Here is a 16,065-nt window from a genome sequence, read left to right as displayed (position 1 = left end):
TAATATAATGCGCAGTAAGCTAGTCACTATGGGCAAGCCAGAGCTGCTTAGTAAAATTGTCGGGAGTAGTGCTGCTATAAGGGTTATTTAGAGCCTGGAGACCAAGCTAATTAAGGAAAATGCTTTTATAGACGCTATAGGTACCCTAGATAGTACCCTTATCCTCTATAATAGTATTAAACTACTAGAATTTGGTCTTCCTATTGCTGATATATTATATACTTAGCATCTAAGAGAAAAGATTACTATCTTTAAAGATACGCTCTATACTAGCAAGGTAAATCCCCTTTATTACGTTAGTAATAAGGTAACGGCTAATCTATAGTAATAACTTGTCGCCAAAGCTGGAAGAGCGGTAGATGTCCTTAATATTTAGCGGGATAGTCGGATTATATATTAACTAACATAGCCCCGATGGAGGCAGTTTAGGATAATAGATAATAGCAGTAGTCATTAAGGAGCGTATAATAAACGTGTGACCAAGCAGCTCATCGCGCTTTATATCCTTAAAGTTTATATTATTATATATAACGACTATCTAGGGGTCATACGCTAGCGTTATAAGATGCCTTTATAGATATTAGCCCCTAGCTAGCCAGTAGTCTATAGAGGCCATGCTAATTGGCTTATAAGTTTATAAGAGTTTATATAAGTTTGGCTAAAAGGCCGGTGCTAATAGATATATAGTGCTAATATAAAAACTAACATATCTTTACCTCTTCGGTAATACTACCTATAGTATAATTTGCGGAATAATAACTATAGTATAATCTAAAGCCAGCCAACGTCTTAAATACCCTTCTTTTTACACTAGAGCCTATAAGATATATATTTACTACTAAAGAAAAGAAATTGGACCGCTTTTTAGCCTAAGAGAAACAAATTATACTAATAATAGCATATGCCCGCCTTACTAGCGCATCTTAGCTATCTACCTTTTGGTCCTCCGCTTTCTAATTGCTATAATTAGCCCTATGCGCCTGCTAATTGCTAAATAGTTGTATTAAGGTTGTATGCTATCTTAGGGTAGTATCCTATATAGAGCGGAAGGCGACGTTAAAGTCTAAGTCCTTAATTTTTAACGTTTTGTTAAATGTAGTAAAATATAGTTCCTAGATAAGGCGATCTAGCTCCATAGTATATAACTCTATTCGCGTATATAGGATATTACTTAACTGTGGGTCTCTTGTAACTGCATCTAATAGAACCTAATACCGTTGCCCAACGCGACTATACCGACGGTGCTTAATTACAATTCCCTTCTCCCCTATGTTATCCGCCTTAACCTAAGTAGATAGTAACTAAGCAAAGCTCCAACCTTCTTCTTTTAATGTATTAACTACGGCTTATAACCTTCGCGCGCGCTTCCTTTACCTCCTATAACGCCTTAATAAAGGCTTAGGCGCTTTATTCTTATTGCTACCCATCTAGTTATCGCCTACATTATTGTCACTATTGGAGGAGGAGGGCTTAGATAGTTCGATAATATTTTCTAACTAGCTAGAGAGGCTAGAAATAGAGGGAGGACAGCTAGGGGTGTCTTAGTTGGAGTGACGCCCACTTAGGGCACGGCTGGGCTCTATTACGGATAGATTCTATAGAGTAGGAGGAGGGCTTTTAAATAGAGGTATTAGCGAGTTAAGCGGTGGTATATTAGGGGGCAATATACCACATTAAAGGCGATACAACCGTTGTCTACTAGGCAGGCTGGCCTGCCTTTATAAATCGCGCCCATAATCTCTTAAACGCTTCGCAGAGGAATTAGGGTGGCAGGGGTGGCAAAGAGTGGCGCGGCGTTCTATTGGCTAATAAGTACCTATGAGTTGGAGCGACCATCTAATTAGCTTATAAGTTTGCATAAGATGGCCTGTGGCGCTGAAGTGGGGCGGGAGCAGGGGGGTGGCCGCCTCCTTAAATTCCTTGGCGAAGCGGATGAGTCAACTGAGATAAACGAGGCCGAAGAAACGGATCTCGTGAACAGTAAGCCACCCCCTTAGCCTACCACTACTCCCTCTATTCCCAAGACACCCAAACCTGCTACGTGCCTACCTGCACTAGCGTGACGTTGCCCTCAAGCATTACTCGTACGTCCAGGCGGTGGCATAGCTGCCGTGCCGGTGGGTGCAGTACAGCGTCGACAAGGTGCGGGTTGCTTTCTACAAGGAGGGGGTGAGCAAGGAGTTTGTGTGTGCTGGTGTCAATTGGGTCGCGAATACGAACCCGATTACGAATCGTCGTCGTCAGCCTTTCGCTACCTTATGTATTTACAGAGGCCCTAGAGCCATATTTAATAGACAGACATCTCATTCTTGACCTGCGCACGGACCCTCAATCGACAACTGGTCTATGTGAAGCGCGAGGAGTCGGTAGGTGAGGTTTGAAGGGAGTTAAGTGGGCTGGGCAGAATGGATGAAGGGTGAGGTAATAAAATACCATAGTCTGAACGACCGATAGCGTGAATCTGAATATACTTCCTGATAGTTTGCGCTTTGAATCGGTGGTTTTGTCTCTATCCCTTAACCCGTTGGAGTCCTACGCTAAGGTCGCTTAAGTTCACGACTAGATTTCATTGGGTGTCTTTCGCTAATTCAGATACTTTAATTGGCTCACCAAGATTAAAAAGGAGATTCGGGATTTGCGTAGGAAAACAATGAAGTCTTCTGAATTTACAGTCATATCCGCGGGAAAAAAACCAGTTGGCATTATCTTTCATGGGGTTTTTCTAACAAGAAACCAACCCACCAGGCCACTTCACAATATCCCTTAACCCGTTGAAATTCGTCCAATGATTATCAGGAGTCTTGGATAGACTCTTGCGCACAACACTGTTGATCGATCGAAGCACAAGTTAAAGCTGGAAGCCTCTTTTTCGCAGAAATGCAGTATAAAAAACAGTAACCAGGTTTGACCACTTAAAGAAAGCCAAAAATCTCTCGCAAAAATATGCTTTTACTTCTTCAACGTTCGTTGGATCTCCATTGTAATCAGGAAAGTGGTTTTTTCACGGAAATTTTTGCGAGCTTGCGCTCCAACTGGTCTGCCCTGTCGAGGAATAGGACAACTCGATCTCCATAAACCAGCTCGAACCGCAAACTTAACCGAGCATCTCGAGAGCCCTAACCAGGCAGTTCTCATTGCGAAATTCCCTAAAGACCCCACGTACCTAAGAGACCACATCGTAGGCAGCTATACCAACCAGAAGGATAAATTTGTTTACTCCGTAGTGATCATCGGCGCATACCATTCGCTCAGATGTAGCATCCCCCAGATCAAAAATAACGAGGAACTGGGAAATGTTGAATATCGCCTTATACCGCTCCACGGTCCAATGACGAGAGCTTATAATTGGCAGGTATTCTGGCAGAGCAAGGCGATGTATAGACTCGAGGTAACTAGATCAAACTGTTTAGTGGAGTCCTCTTCGTAAAGTTCAAGGTATTGAATTCATATACATACTCTTTAGCATAGGCAAATGAACAAAAATCGTGAGATTTCTCTAACGCTTCCTGGACCTTCGGGGATTCCTATAATACCCCTACACTCCCAACAAATTCAGAAGGCGGCGTATAGTCCGCAGAAGAAGTAACAAATTGGCAGTGAACAGCCAACGCTTACACTGCGCGACAAAGTTTTGCGTCCTCAAGCTGGAAATGTTCGACTGCCTTCAAGAGAGCCCGCATGCTGCGAAACATGGGGGAATACATCAAGTTTGCAATCTTTACACTCGTTGTCTGTATATTCTCCGTAACGTAGACATACTGAATTCGAAGGTGTAGCTTTACCGCTCTTCGAAAAGCTGAACCCCACCAATTCAAGGGGTTCATTCTCAACTCTCTTCACGATGTCTTGCGGGTTTAGCAATAAAGGCATATTTTATATCTTTTGTATGAAGATTTGCTCCATGAATCTAATCTGTCCCTGAAAACTCGAACTCTGAAGGGTATTAGGAGGCTGAATTGTGTTTACTGAGCAGCGTGGTCGATTAAGCGGCCGGTCCGTAGGCTAACCGTCGTCCGATTGATCGTCCAAATTTTAGCTGCCTAATCCAGTTAGTCCATGAAGTTATCTGTCTTAATCTGGACTGGATCCGACTGATAGTCTACAAGGGGGTAACATGAACGGGTCAGATGGCCCACCCTGCTAGTACAGTAACAAAATAACCTAGTCCCGCTATGTCACTTTGGACTCGCTTATTTTGTTACTGTACTAGCAGGGCGGGCCATCTGACCCGTTCATGTTACCCCCTTGTACACCACCTCGTCAATTCCGGTTGTTAGCGCTTTTGATTAAGCCACCAACTAACACAAATTCAGTCTATCCGGCTTGGCAGCTGAATATCAGAAAGAGACTGCCGAACAACCTCACCTGACAGTCAATTTGAAGCTTTTCGACGCCTCTGCCAGCCGCATCGTGATCAGGTGTATTGGTGAACTCCACGCGATGAGGAACCTGACTTAGGAAGTCTAACACGTCTTCTAGTTTCCTACCCCTCTTCTAAGCCGCCGACGCGTTGTTTGTGACAATCCTCAACTTAGCCTTTATCACGACCTTCCTCAAGCCTCTANCATGACGATTGCCAGCTCTTGCGTCCAAATGACCTTTCCGGCGGTAATCAGCTCAAAAATGGCTTGCTTTCGTCCTAGGTAACTTCGCAGAAGTTAGAAATAGGCCCTCAGATGTATTAATTACGCTATTAAGACGGATATTAATGGCGGTAGTCACAGATGAGGTTTCTGAGTTTGGGTAAATATTAAGTCTTAGCGCGATCATAAGGGACTTTGGATGGCTCTACAGATTTAAGTATAAAGATGTTTATCTGCGCCTGTTATAAGTTAATACTATCCTTACCACTTTTTATACTAAATTTATATATTCCTACGACAAGTTCTGACTAAAATCTTTTAGATTCTATCCTTAAAGGTATCCACTATGCCATCTCCTGGGTACGATCCTTCCCGTACGGAAGGAACTCCAGAACCTACTTTACCTAATCCTCCTGGAGCTCTACTGCCCCTTCCTAGCTTTGGAAGCTTCTTTAGCTTATTTACTCTTTCTTTACCTAGTAATATAACTGTGCCGAATACTCCCTTTACTCGCTCTACTGCATCTAGTTCTTCTACTCTAATACCTACTACCCTAAACCGTCGCATTTGCTAAGTAATTGCTTGTCTTAATAGACGGGAGAGACGTAAGGAATAGGAACGGGAGGAGCGAGCTGCAGAACGTATTTAACGTCGCCGACGGCTTTAGGAAAGTAACGCTTGAGCGCTTATTCCTTACTCCCTAAGATGCACAATTAAAGGCCTCTATCGCTACCTTTAAGAACCTATCTCTTGCATTGCTGCATTGGTTAAGCAACCATATTCTACTGTCTACTACATTATTAATAAAGCACAGACCCCGACACGTGGTGGCTATCGCAATGCTCTTATATATGGCTCGCTAATTCGGCGTCAACTAGTTGATTTCCTAGAGTTAAATGCTTGGGCGCGTCGCCTTACCTACTTAGAGCTTTCCTTCCATACAGGAGTCCCTTGTTCCGACTCTACAGTCGCCCGATATCTTAAAAAGGAGGGCTTTTAACGCTGCGTTGCTTATACAAAGCCTTAGCTTACTATAGCTCACCATTACGCCCGGTTAGCATTTATATTGGCCTACCGTTACTTCTAAAAAGAGGATTAGTGGAGAGTTATGTGGATAGATAAGGTAGCTATGTATTGTGGTAGGCACTAGCGGCTCTATGTTATTAGAAGACCTAATAAACGATTTTATCCTAATTGCCTCCGTCCTAAGTTTACTAACATACCTTATATAATGGTATGGGCTATATTCTACGGTGTAGAAAAAGGGCCTCTACTATTTTAGAATAAGGAAGAATGGGGCAATATTACGGCGTAGGGCTTCCTGGATTATATATATCCAAAGCTTAAAGAATTCTACGACTTCTATAACGCTAAGTATAGTATATATTTCCCTAATTATGAATTTAGAAATACCCTAATAATTGTGCAAATAGACGGAGCTCCCTGTTATAGAGCTTGTATTACTATCGCCAAGTTCTAGGAAGACGATATTAAGTTACTTTAGTGGCCAGCAAACAGCCCGGATCTTAACCTAATTAAGGCCGTTTGGAATGTAATAAAGACTTAAATAGCTAAGTGGAAGCCTCGCCCGTTGACAAAAGAAACAATACAAGCAGCTATTGAATCTGAATGGGAGAATCTAGAGGCCTGCTACTTTAAGGATCTAGTTGCTTCTATGCCTGCACGCCTTTAGGCAGTAATTAAAGCAGAAGGGGGACCTACCAAGTGGTAGAGGACAGTAGAAAGCTTGGAGGACGATCAGGATCTTAGAGGACGATTAGGGGCTTAGAGGGATCAGGAGCCTAGAGGAAATATTTGGACACTCGTTTAATTGCTAAGCGTTGATTTTAACACTCATTTAGCTACTGTGACTTCAGAAATATTCATATATAGGCAATCTACTATACAATCATTGGTTTTAAAAAACTTCATAAATTTTTAATATTAAGGTCTTTTAAAGCTCACTGCCAAGACGGGGAAACTCATACTAATCTATATGAGGATTTCCGCCCGAGAGGCGTCACTAGTAAGGCGCTAACAACCGGAATTGACGAGGTGGTGTAGATACGCGTGAAGAGTTCGCGTTGTTTTTGGTCCGTGCACGGTCCGTGCATTCATTATTTCCCCCTAAATTATCCCTAAACCATATCTAAAAAGGCTTAAAACTAAGCCATACAGCCCTATCCGCCGTCTGTATACGTTTGCATTCGGGTCTTAATAATCAAAGGCTCTAATTAAGAGGCCAACCCGGGCCGTCTAAACCTTAACGATCCAGACGTCGGGCAACTAACCACGCTGCTACTGAGTGTGTTTCTATGGAGTCAACCTCCTCATCGTCACCTGTTTTTATAAACTCTACATCCTCATCTTGATCGGTTTCTCTAGAGTGATAGGAATCCTTAGAGGGTCGTAAAACTGAATTGATGGGTTGCCCCTTGTTACGCTCACGGCCTAACAAGTCCGTCATACAAGATCTTGTTGCCGTTCGGTAAACCTTTGAGCTAAAAAGTTCAGGATCGAAATCAAATGTTGCGTCTAACCGCTCAAGATTCTCGGTCGCGATGCTCCTCCTCGTGCCACATGATTCTGCGTCTCTTAACCACAGTAGTGATGAAGTATCATCTTTCACCCGTTCAATGAAACGACGACTTTCGCTACTCTGCAAGATACTGTCCTGCTCGAATAGGGACCGGCTTTATTTCGTTAGTTTTTTGAAAGTTCTGTATCAAATTAGAAGAGAATAGTATCTGACCACTGCAGCGCCGTAAGAAAGAGGCTCAACGCATTGATTTGGTTGCCCAAGAGATTTTGGTAATAATCCATAGTCTTTTCGTCACACACGAACCGGACTTTGTTCAGCGTATCTAAGCCGTTAACTTCATTTCTATGCAAAGAGCAAAGCCGATCATTTAAAGCGCAAATTACAGCTTCGCAGCAGTCTACCGAGGTTTTAAGATCGTCTACGAGTTGTTGGTGTCGTGGAACAGCAACGAGGTTAGCATCGATCAGCTCGGCAATCTGGTTAAGAGCAGCCTTAAGAGTTGAAAGCTGTCCAATAAGAAGGCTGACTTTGAGGTCTGCACTCTTGTATCGAGATTGTAAATCCATCAAGGAGCTGATGCTTCTTGAGATAACATCCACAGCGCCAATTATGGCGCCAGTGAGGCCGATAGCTGACGCTGGATCCATTTTGTTAAGTTGGATGAAATGTAAAGACATGAGTTATTCGAAGAACTCAACAAGCGGACGGCCGAGTACGCTTTGTCATCCCGCAGCTACCGTGTCGGCCTGCAGTTGGTCTGAATAGGACAGGAAAGTTTAAGGCTAGCGAAAGAAGCTGCAAGGCCATGTATGGACCCGTGCCGCCTAAGGCGCGAATTTCTACGCTAGTTCTTTATACGCCACCCAATACCTTGATGTCACCTGGAAGCCATCTTTCAATGACTTCAGATTAAGGATCATACTTTCCAGCAATAGGCCATATGAGACACTGATTTTTGAGCCTGGGGGGTTGCAATTATTTATTTGCTCGAATAGGTCATTCAGCAATATACCTTTCCTTTCCTCCATACGGTCTCTATGAAGTCCAGTGCTTACTCTCTACCTTTCTAAATCCACCATGTGACTCCATGAACTCCGTTAGCATTTCTTTAATCATAGGATTTCGGACGAAACTCAAGTCCTAGCCGGCGAAATTGGCTTCCGGTGCATCGCTGACACAACGTTCAATGATCCTCCGAATCACTTCTCCGCCCAAGGAAGCATGGTACAGATCTCCGGAGCGAAAGGAGATGTCAATGCTTCTAACTTCGGTAGAAGATCTGCTACCGCATGTAGCACACAAGGGGGTGGTAAGCATTTTCACCAGAACTGAAAGCCTGATCAAATCGAGAAGCACGTTTTGCCCCAAGTAGCTCATCCATCTTAAGGAGAGCGTTTATAGCTTCTGAACAAGTGCATTCGATGCCTTTGAACCAGTTAAATATTTTTATCTGATTTTCATAGTTCTGGCTAGCAAGGATGCTTTATAGGCTTTCTTGTAAGCTAGAACCGGATCATCAGGTCGGTGTAGATTCGGCTGCTTCAGGAGTCCGTGAAACTTTCCAACTAAATCATTAGTCTGCACTGCATGATCGACTTTGGAGCTTTTATCTGGGAGAACACCATCAAAGGCGACGTTGCTGTGCTGATTTGGGGTGTGATACTATCGAACTCGAGGAGCTTCAGCATAAGGGCTGCAGTATCTCCTACAGCATTTCTCTGAGACGATCGCTTCCCAAGATGATTCCTTGGAATTGAGGAAGACCGTGGCATGGAGGAGTATCTAGCAGTGTGAGAGAAGTGTGTTGACTCTTGTGAGCTGGTGTCCCCTCGCTTTCAGCTTCGGGCGCTCTGAGGGAAAGGGTTCGTGCACGGGCGGTGCGGAGCAGCCCTGGCGGCCCCTCGACGTCAGTGGGAATCAGGCAGAGAGCTCCACCACCATCATTCTAAGCTGCACCTCTAAAACTAACTAAAAGTCATTCCTTGTCTGCCCTATTTCCCACTCCCTTCGAGCCCCCAAACGCCTTCTCGCCTTCCCTTACCATTGCCCATTCCCTTTACTCTTCAACCACTTGTCACGTTGGCCCAACGCGTTTCATTTCTCCACTCCCTCGGCCAACAACTTCATTTCCCTTGGCTCCCTTCTAAAACCATCGCAGTCTTTGGGCGTCTACGTAAAGGCACTCCTCACTGGCTCTCTAAAGAAAAGGCCGGCGGCACAAGCCGGCCCAACACGGACATGTCGACTCCAGAGAATAAGTCATATCTGGCCGCAGGTATCAGCGCATTCTCTCCATGGGGTTCTCGAGCCACTACGCCAAGACAATCAGGGTTTGAAGGCGATGAGCTCCCGCCAGAAGCTAGCTTAGGTTCTCAGAGAGGTGGAGACCATACTATTAACCGCACTCATAGGCAAAGCTTGAGGAATTATCCAAGAGATTGCCCTCTTCTAGCTGTGCAATGGTTCCATGCCATCGATGTAAGTACAACTGCGTACATCCAACTGAAGCATCACTTCCGTGCATGTAAATTCCGGACATCTCTAATATATCCAGATTCCTAAAAGAAAACCATTACCTTCAGGTCGCGTACCTCCCCCATCTGACAAGCCCGCTTCAGCTCCGAAGAAATGGTTACAGTTCTCTCCCGGTGACTCCCGTGCTATAGAAGCCGCATTTCAGAAGCTTGCAGATGAAGCGGAAGCTGCGGAATTGAGACAGTTCAAGGGACAGAATATTTTGGGAAATGATGGGCTAGATGCTCTAGAGGAACCAGACGTGGACTCGAAGAGCAAGATCGGACGAACGAAAGTTCCCGTTAATGAGGACTTTCTTTTCGATGTTGACATAGAGGAACGGGAATTGGCACCCGCGTACTGGCCAGGTCCGGTTTACGAGGTTCGCCGTGGCACTTGGTTTTATCAAGGTTGGTACTACCCAGCACATTAATCTAGGCCAGCAGCTTACGTATTCGTAGATAGCTCTACGCTTCGACCGTGTGACGAGAATCTGGCAACTCAGCTGGAAGAAGGTTACCTGAAGATAAAACCGTGGAGGTTGGCCCAGCAAGAAAAACGGTCTGTATCCCAGCCGCGTTCCCGGCCAACATCTCTGAGAGCTGGCGAAGACCTTCGAAAGGCAGTCAGCCAGTCAATATCGAACCCAATTACGCCTAAATCATCGTTTGAGAATCTAAAGGTGAACACAGCAACATCATCTGGCGGGGATGCTGCTGTCGACTATTCCGCCAGTATTTCTCCTCCTCAAGATCAGCTTAGAACCCATCGTCTATTCGGCGCGCATATGAATTCAGTCGTAACATACCAGAACGCGACAACTGCCTGGATATTAACAGATGATTTTCTCTCGCGAATGAGCAGTACTGTCTACCAACGTTTTGCTGGTGGAGGTCATTTCGCAGGCGTTAAGGTTGCCAGAGGTTATGCTGATTTATCTAAAAAGGCCGAAGAAAAGGATGAGGATCGGCCTGAAACCTCCGGTTCGACCTCGAATAATGAGGAGGATGACGCGGTGGAGGCCAAAGTAGACCGAACGTCGAGGATGCCTCGGAAGCCCAAAAAGGACGATGACGAGAAGGTCCAATCTCCTTTGGAAATTCAGAGGAAGACTCTCGAGCGGCATATACCAACCCTTGTAGCGTCGCTTCACCCAGAAGACCCTGAACAACAGGAGGAGGAGATCCGGAAACGAGACGAAAAAGAAATCCGTGATGACTACAGAGAGCAGACAAGCGAAGAGCAGGGTCGAGAAATTGAACATCTTCTTCTCACAACTCACGGGATTGGACAACAGCTTGGAATACGAATAGAGAGCATCAATTTTATACACGATGTCAACACAATGAGGAAGACAATGAAAGCCGTCTACGCTAATTCGACTGACTTACAAGCCCTAAATTCTGAAGTAGACAAGCAGACTAAGAATTGTCGCATCCAAGTACTCCCAATCTGCTGGCGGCATAAACTCGATTTCCCGAAACAAAGCCTCAGGCATAATCGGAAGGAGCAGGATTTAGGCGACCTAGACTTCGAGGACCAGGAATACCCCACCCTTGATGATATCACAATCGAGGGCGTACCTGCCGTCCGCAACTTAATTACAGATCTCGCCCTTGATATTCTACTGTACCAAAGCCCTGCATATAAGGAACACATATCACGCATAGTCCTTGAAGAGTGCAACCGTATTTATAGACTATTCAAGGAACGTAACCCTTCATTCCATGGGAAGGTTAGCTTTGTTGGTCACTCTCTTGGGTCAGCCATTATGTTCGATATTCTTTGTCGGCAGGAAGACGAGACGAAGGAAAAGCCCCGGGGGAAACATCGACGAGCGACTGATGACGGCCTAAAGTTGGATTTTGAAGTTGAGGACTTCTATGCTCTGGGTTCTCCAATAGGTCTCTTCCAAATGCTGAAAGGCCATACCATCACTGGCCGTTCATTGACACATTTTGTTCCCTCGGAGAAACCCGGCACTAGATTGGATGATCCGTTTCTTTCACCCTCGGGTCAAGACAACACAAGCACGAACCATATAGAGATAGCGACATCTTCGCCTAAGTGCAAGCAGATATACAACATCTTTCATCCCACTGATCCTATTAGTTATCGAATCGAGCCCCTCATATCGTCCGCGATGTCTTCACTAAAACCCCAACCGCTACCGTATACCAAAAAGGGAATATTCGGTGCTCCGGTTGGACAAGGCCTTACTGGAATTGGCGTAAGAGTGGGCCAGAGTGTGTCTGGGCTTTGGTCTAGTCTGAGCTCTGGAATCGCAAGTAGTATCCTCAATCGAAGCTTGGGTATCACGGGCGATGATGCTACTAAACTCGGCACCAACCCAACCCAACAATTTCGAGGGCCCACTTCTGTTGGAGCAGGCACAAACATCAGCGGTGGCGTTGTTTCGGGGTCTGCAGTGGGACCTGATATTGCTACTATAACTGAAGAGCGAAGGCGCAGGCTTGGCGAGGAGCCAATTACTGCTGGCGATATTGGGGAACACCCACCTACGCTTCTTGACTCGGAACTCCAGACGCTCTACTCTGGATTCCAACAGCGACGAGAGAGCCAGGAGGCCGAAGGAGACAAGGACTTGCGTGAGAAGGCTGAATGGCTGGAGTTGGAAAAGAAGGGTAGGAAGCTGAAGAGGGAGGAATCAAAGGTCAGGGCATTGAATAGTAATGGGAGAGTTGATTATAGTATTCAGGAAGGGGTAAGCTGCTTACAGTCTTTGCCCGATTATGACATGGAAACGCGCTAATTGGCTGCTCGTACAGGCTTTCGACATATCACTCATTGCAAGCATTGCTAGCCATCTGTCTTACTGGTCTGACGAAGACGTTAGCCATTTTATAACTTCACAATTGCTTGCACGGCACCGCGTATTTAAGCGAACTGAGGGCGCTCACGACATTAGAATTTAGCATGGCGCTCGGCGTCGTTTGAATTTTACTTGCGTAAGTAGACATTTAGGATGAAATGCAAGCATCGGAAGGATTTTGTATCGTCATGCATGAGTATTGCTGGAGTTGGGAACGCTTGCAGGGACACTTGTTTGATCTCGAGAATAGGAGAGAGGTCTTGAATTCATCTTCATGCCCTTATCTATCGAAAATATCTACTCTCACTGTTTGCAAGCGGCCAAAGAAAGTGAACTCGTTCTGTTCCCAGGGCAAGGATCTCGCGCGAGACATCCATACTGTCTCTGAAATATGCATTATCGATAAAACCAGATCCGGCTTGTTGCACCATCACGTCGGATCAAATGAATGCAGAGAACTAAGCCGTGTCAATGGCGACTGGTGATTCCTAACCGTTGTGGTAAGGTTAGCATCGTCCAAAAATCCGCCACGGTTACCGCCACCAATTTCTGGGCACCGTCGATCTGTGTAGAAGTCCGCTTGTTATACCACCCCAATCCACACGCTGGGAAACTAGCTCTTATACCCTTGTTCTGGTAGAGGAAATACGCTGACTGGAGAAGAAGGATTGAGAGGAACGTGATTATAAGGATGTAAACGTAAAGGCGAGAAGGGAACGGCTTTGGTTCTAAGTGCCGCTAGATGGAAAAGGTATAAAGGACTGCCAGTGCTTGGTGCGCACGGACAAGATTTTGTAGGAGGGCTTACTGAAAAGCGGATGAGAGAGTAGGAGAAGAAGGTATAGCGACGATCCTCCCTAGGCACGGTTAGTAGCCCGTGTCAATTTTAGAGAACGGGGAGGGGAAGAGGGAGCACTTATGATAAGTCCCTATATATTTTCTGCTACATGTAAAGAGAAAGATGTTCGACTAGCCACTACGGTACTAATATGGAAGATTAGAAGAGGGAGGGATATTATCCTAACCGAGTAATGGATGCGTCGGTACGTGTTCAAAGAAACGCCGAAAATATCGAACCATGTTGATCAACGAGAGACTGGTAGCCCGTAGACTAGCTACGCGGATAGACGGAACCTTAAAGCCGAGACAGAGAGCATTTAACGTGACATAAAATATCTGTAAAAGGACATATGCTTGAGTCTATGCTCCGAAGTATTTGTTGCGTTGGATTAACTGCCGATAGAAAAGGTGTTGAGATGCTAGTAGATAAGTAAATTTTAAGAATGCCTCTATGTAAGGACGGAGATTTATGAGGAAAAGGAAGACAAAAATGCCACCCACGGATATAGCATATGCTTGGGCAATATCGATAATCATATTGACTGGAAGGATGACTGGGAAAGCGAAGGAGGAGAAAATCTGAGAGGGTAACTTAACCCCTCAGCAAGCTTCATCTTTGTGGAATCTGCTCTTAAAAAGTGCTTATTATGACGCAAGGCTCTCGGTACATCAAGCGAGCCCAAAAATGGGCTACCAAAGTATAAAAATAGATAGTTGAGTCTGTGGGACCCGTTCTCGGGCCCCCAAAATTCCTATAATTAAGGGAGTGGTGGCGGGGTCAGATCTAAATGTAAGATATTCTATGACCTCTTCACATCCCTAGTTCTGTCTCGAATCAATCATCTCATAGAACATTTGTAGTGTCTTTAAGGGAGTAGTTCGAACGTACAACGCCATGTTTGAAATTCCGGAGTAATTCGAGTCCTCTAACGCATAAGTGTATATTGACGAGACGCAGCCACAAGATCCTAACTAGCCGACGGAAGTACTCAACTCATAGGTCTTCTAAGCATCTAAGCAATGGTGGAGTAGCGGGTATTGTACTAGCTATTGTCGTGCTCCCGGTCATAGTGCTTGCTCTCTACATATATTTTCGCCGCCAAAAGCGCTCCGCGCAAGCTGGAAAACTCGAAACCCGCGCCGGCAGCGTTACGGGGCAGGCCTAGCAAGATACAGCACGCGCAGTAGTGTTATGTCGTAGCGAAGTAGGGAATCGATATGCATACTCATCCTTATAGATGTGCAGCTATTCGCAACCTCAGAATCAGGTCCGTCCTCCTAATTTCGTTTTATTTTTCTATCCACCTCCTTGTAGACTAAATCCCTGGTTCAGTCGCCATTTATGCGGAGGAGTCACAGAAAGGCAAGCCGTAGTTATTGCAATTAAATGGTGACGTAGGATAAGGAAGGGGTTAACATTTATAATGGGCTTTCCGCGTCACTGTTTTAAGGCTGAACTTAATGGAAAAGTACACTTAATGTATCTTATAAACCTACACGCAAAAGCGTTGGTCCGGATGTGTTGGTGAATCCTTCGACGTGGCCACTCGACGTCGGATCAATTCTGGGTTTTGAGTATTCGAACTTGCTATAATCTGATATACGAGTACAGAACGAAGGACTACATATATAAGCAGAATATAAATATGGTAAAGGGTAAGTGCCCATGCGTAATAACCAGTCAAAAACCACCTAATTTGGACATACTGCTCCGAACCATACGATGCCTGTCCTTCAAAAAGAGAGTCTTAAAAGGGCACTAACGTCCCTCCCTGCGTGGCGAAAAACTGTTGGTTTTGGACGCACACACCTCCCTGCCTACTAAGCTACGGCACTGTGGCGTCTCCGCCTACCAGGCTACAATACCGCAATGAGTCAGCCCTCTGTATTAAAGTCTATAGTCTACCAGATAGTTGAATGATCATCACTTCTACTTCTAATTCTCTAACAAAAACCCACCGTGCCGAAAAATATAAGGGGTACTTTGACTTTAAGCAACTCAGACTCTGCGCATACGTTAATATTTGCTATATTTCTATACAAGTTATACGCTATAGCTACTCAATATTTAAAACCACTTCTACCTAAAAAATTACGTTCGTATTGTCGCCTTTATGCCTAGTTTATACAGAGCCTCCTTCTATAGTGTAATAGAGTGCCTTCCCTATAGCACTATTATCAAGCTCTTATGACTCTTGATACTTATAGAAGGATCTTGTAGTTGGATCCTAGATTACGTGTGACTGCCTAGTAGGCAGGTACTACCGTTTAGGCAACCTAGGTCTATTGCCACGTATATAAGAACACCTAGTTGGCTAGCTTTTATAATCAAGCCTGCCAACTCTTGTCTGAGCCTTAGAGCCTTACTATGATGCTAGAAGTTATTATTAGTTTTGTGTCTGCTAATCCCCGCCTCCAGTTTCCAAATTGAACGCATGTAAATTCATTTTTCTTTAATGCTCGTCAATGTTACGCTCATTTCTCCGCAACTCTTCCCGCCTTCGTTTTCCTCAGCCTCCATACTACCAATGCGATCCTGACCATCAGCAGTGCAATCTTTAGGATCCCGAGCCCTGCACCTAACGCGACATCGAGACTAGTATCCGATCTTGCTTGTGCAGTCGGAGACACTGTTGCGCTTGACATTTCCAATGTCGTTGAGGATAATATAGTCGTCTGTGAGGTCGATATCGCAGCAGGTTCAAATATCGAAGTCTTCACACCAATCTGCACCTTTGCCGTCCTATACACCA

The 16,065-nt window shown here is 45.0% G+C and overlaps 3 protein-coding genes across 3 annotated transcripts; 2 read left to right on the top strand and 1 right to left on the bottom strand.

Moving 5' to 3' along the window:
• Positions 1-5,719: 5,719 nt before the first annotated feature.
• Positions 5,720-6,365, top strand: K441DRAFT_669691 (uncharacterized protein). Its single transcript, XM_067650174.1, has 2 exons — positions 5,720-5,838; positions 5,899-6,365. Exons 1-2 carry the CDS (start codon positions 5,815-5,817, stop codon positions 6,061-6,063), a joined length of 189 nt encoding a protein of 62 aa, XP_067497593.1. The 5' UTR covers positions 5,720-5,814; the 3' UTR covers positions 6,064-6,365.
• A 948-nt stretch (positions 6,366-7,313) lies between these two features.
• On the bottom strand, positions 7,314-8,054 carry K441DRAFT_739802 (uncharacterized protein; the record flags this gene model as incomplete). Its single annotated transcript, XM_067654362.1, has 1 exon — positions 7,314-8,054. Exon 1 carries the CDS (start codon positions 7,800-7,802, stop codon positions 7,314-7,316), a length of 489 nt encoding a protein of 162 aa, XP_067497592.1. The 5' UTR covers positions 7,803-8,054.
• Positions 8,055-9,060: 1,006 nt separating this feature from the next.
• On the top strand, positions 9,061-12,891 carry K441DRAFT_647332 (DDHD-domain-containing protein). The gene is made up of 4 exons (XM_067646852.1): positions 9,061-9,603; positions 9,680-10,049; positions 10,101-12,364; positions 12,429-12,891. Exons 1-4 carry the CDS (start codon positions 9,364-9,366, stop codon positions 12,573-12,575), a joined length of 3,021 nt encoding a protein of 1,006 aa, XP_067497591.1. The 5' UTR covers positions 9,061-9,363; the 3' UTR covers positions 12,576-12,891.
• Positions 12,892-16,065: the final 3,174 nt, after the last annotated feature.

This window comes from Cenococcum geophilum, assembly GCF_001692895.1.
Source record: "Cenococcum geophilum 1.58 unplaced genomic scaffold K441scaffold_74, whole genome shotgun sequence".
NCBI classification, from domain to species: Eukaryota; Fungi; Ascomycota; class Dothideomycetes; order Gloniales; family Gloniaceae; genus Cenococcum; species Cenococcum geophilum.
The sequence above is the reverse complement of the archived record's forward strand: the minus strand, read 5'-3'. Positions and strand labels throughout refer to the sequence as shown.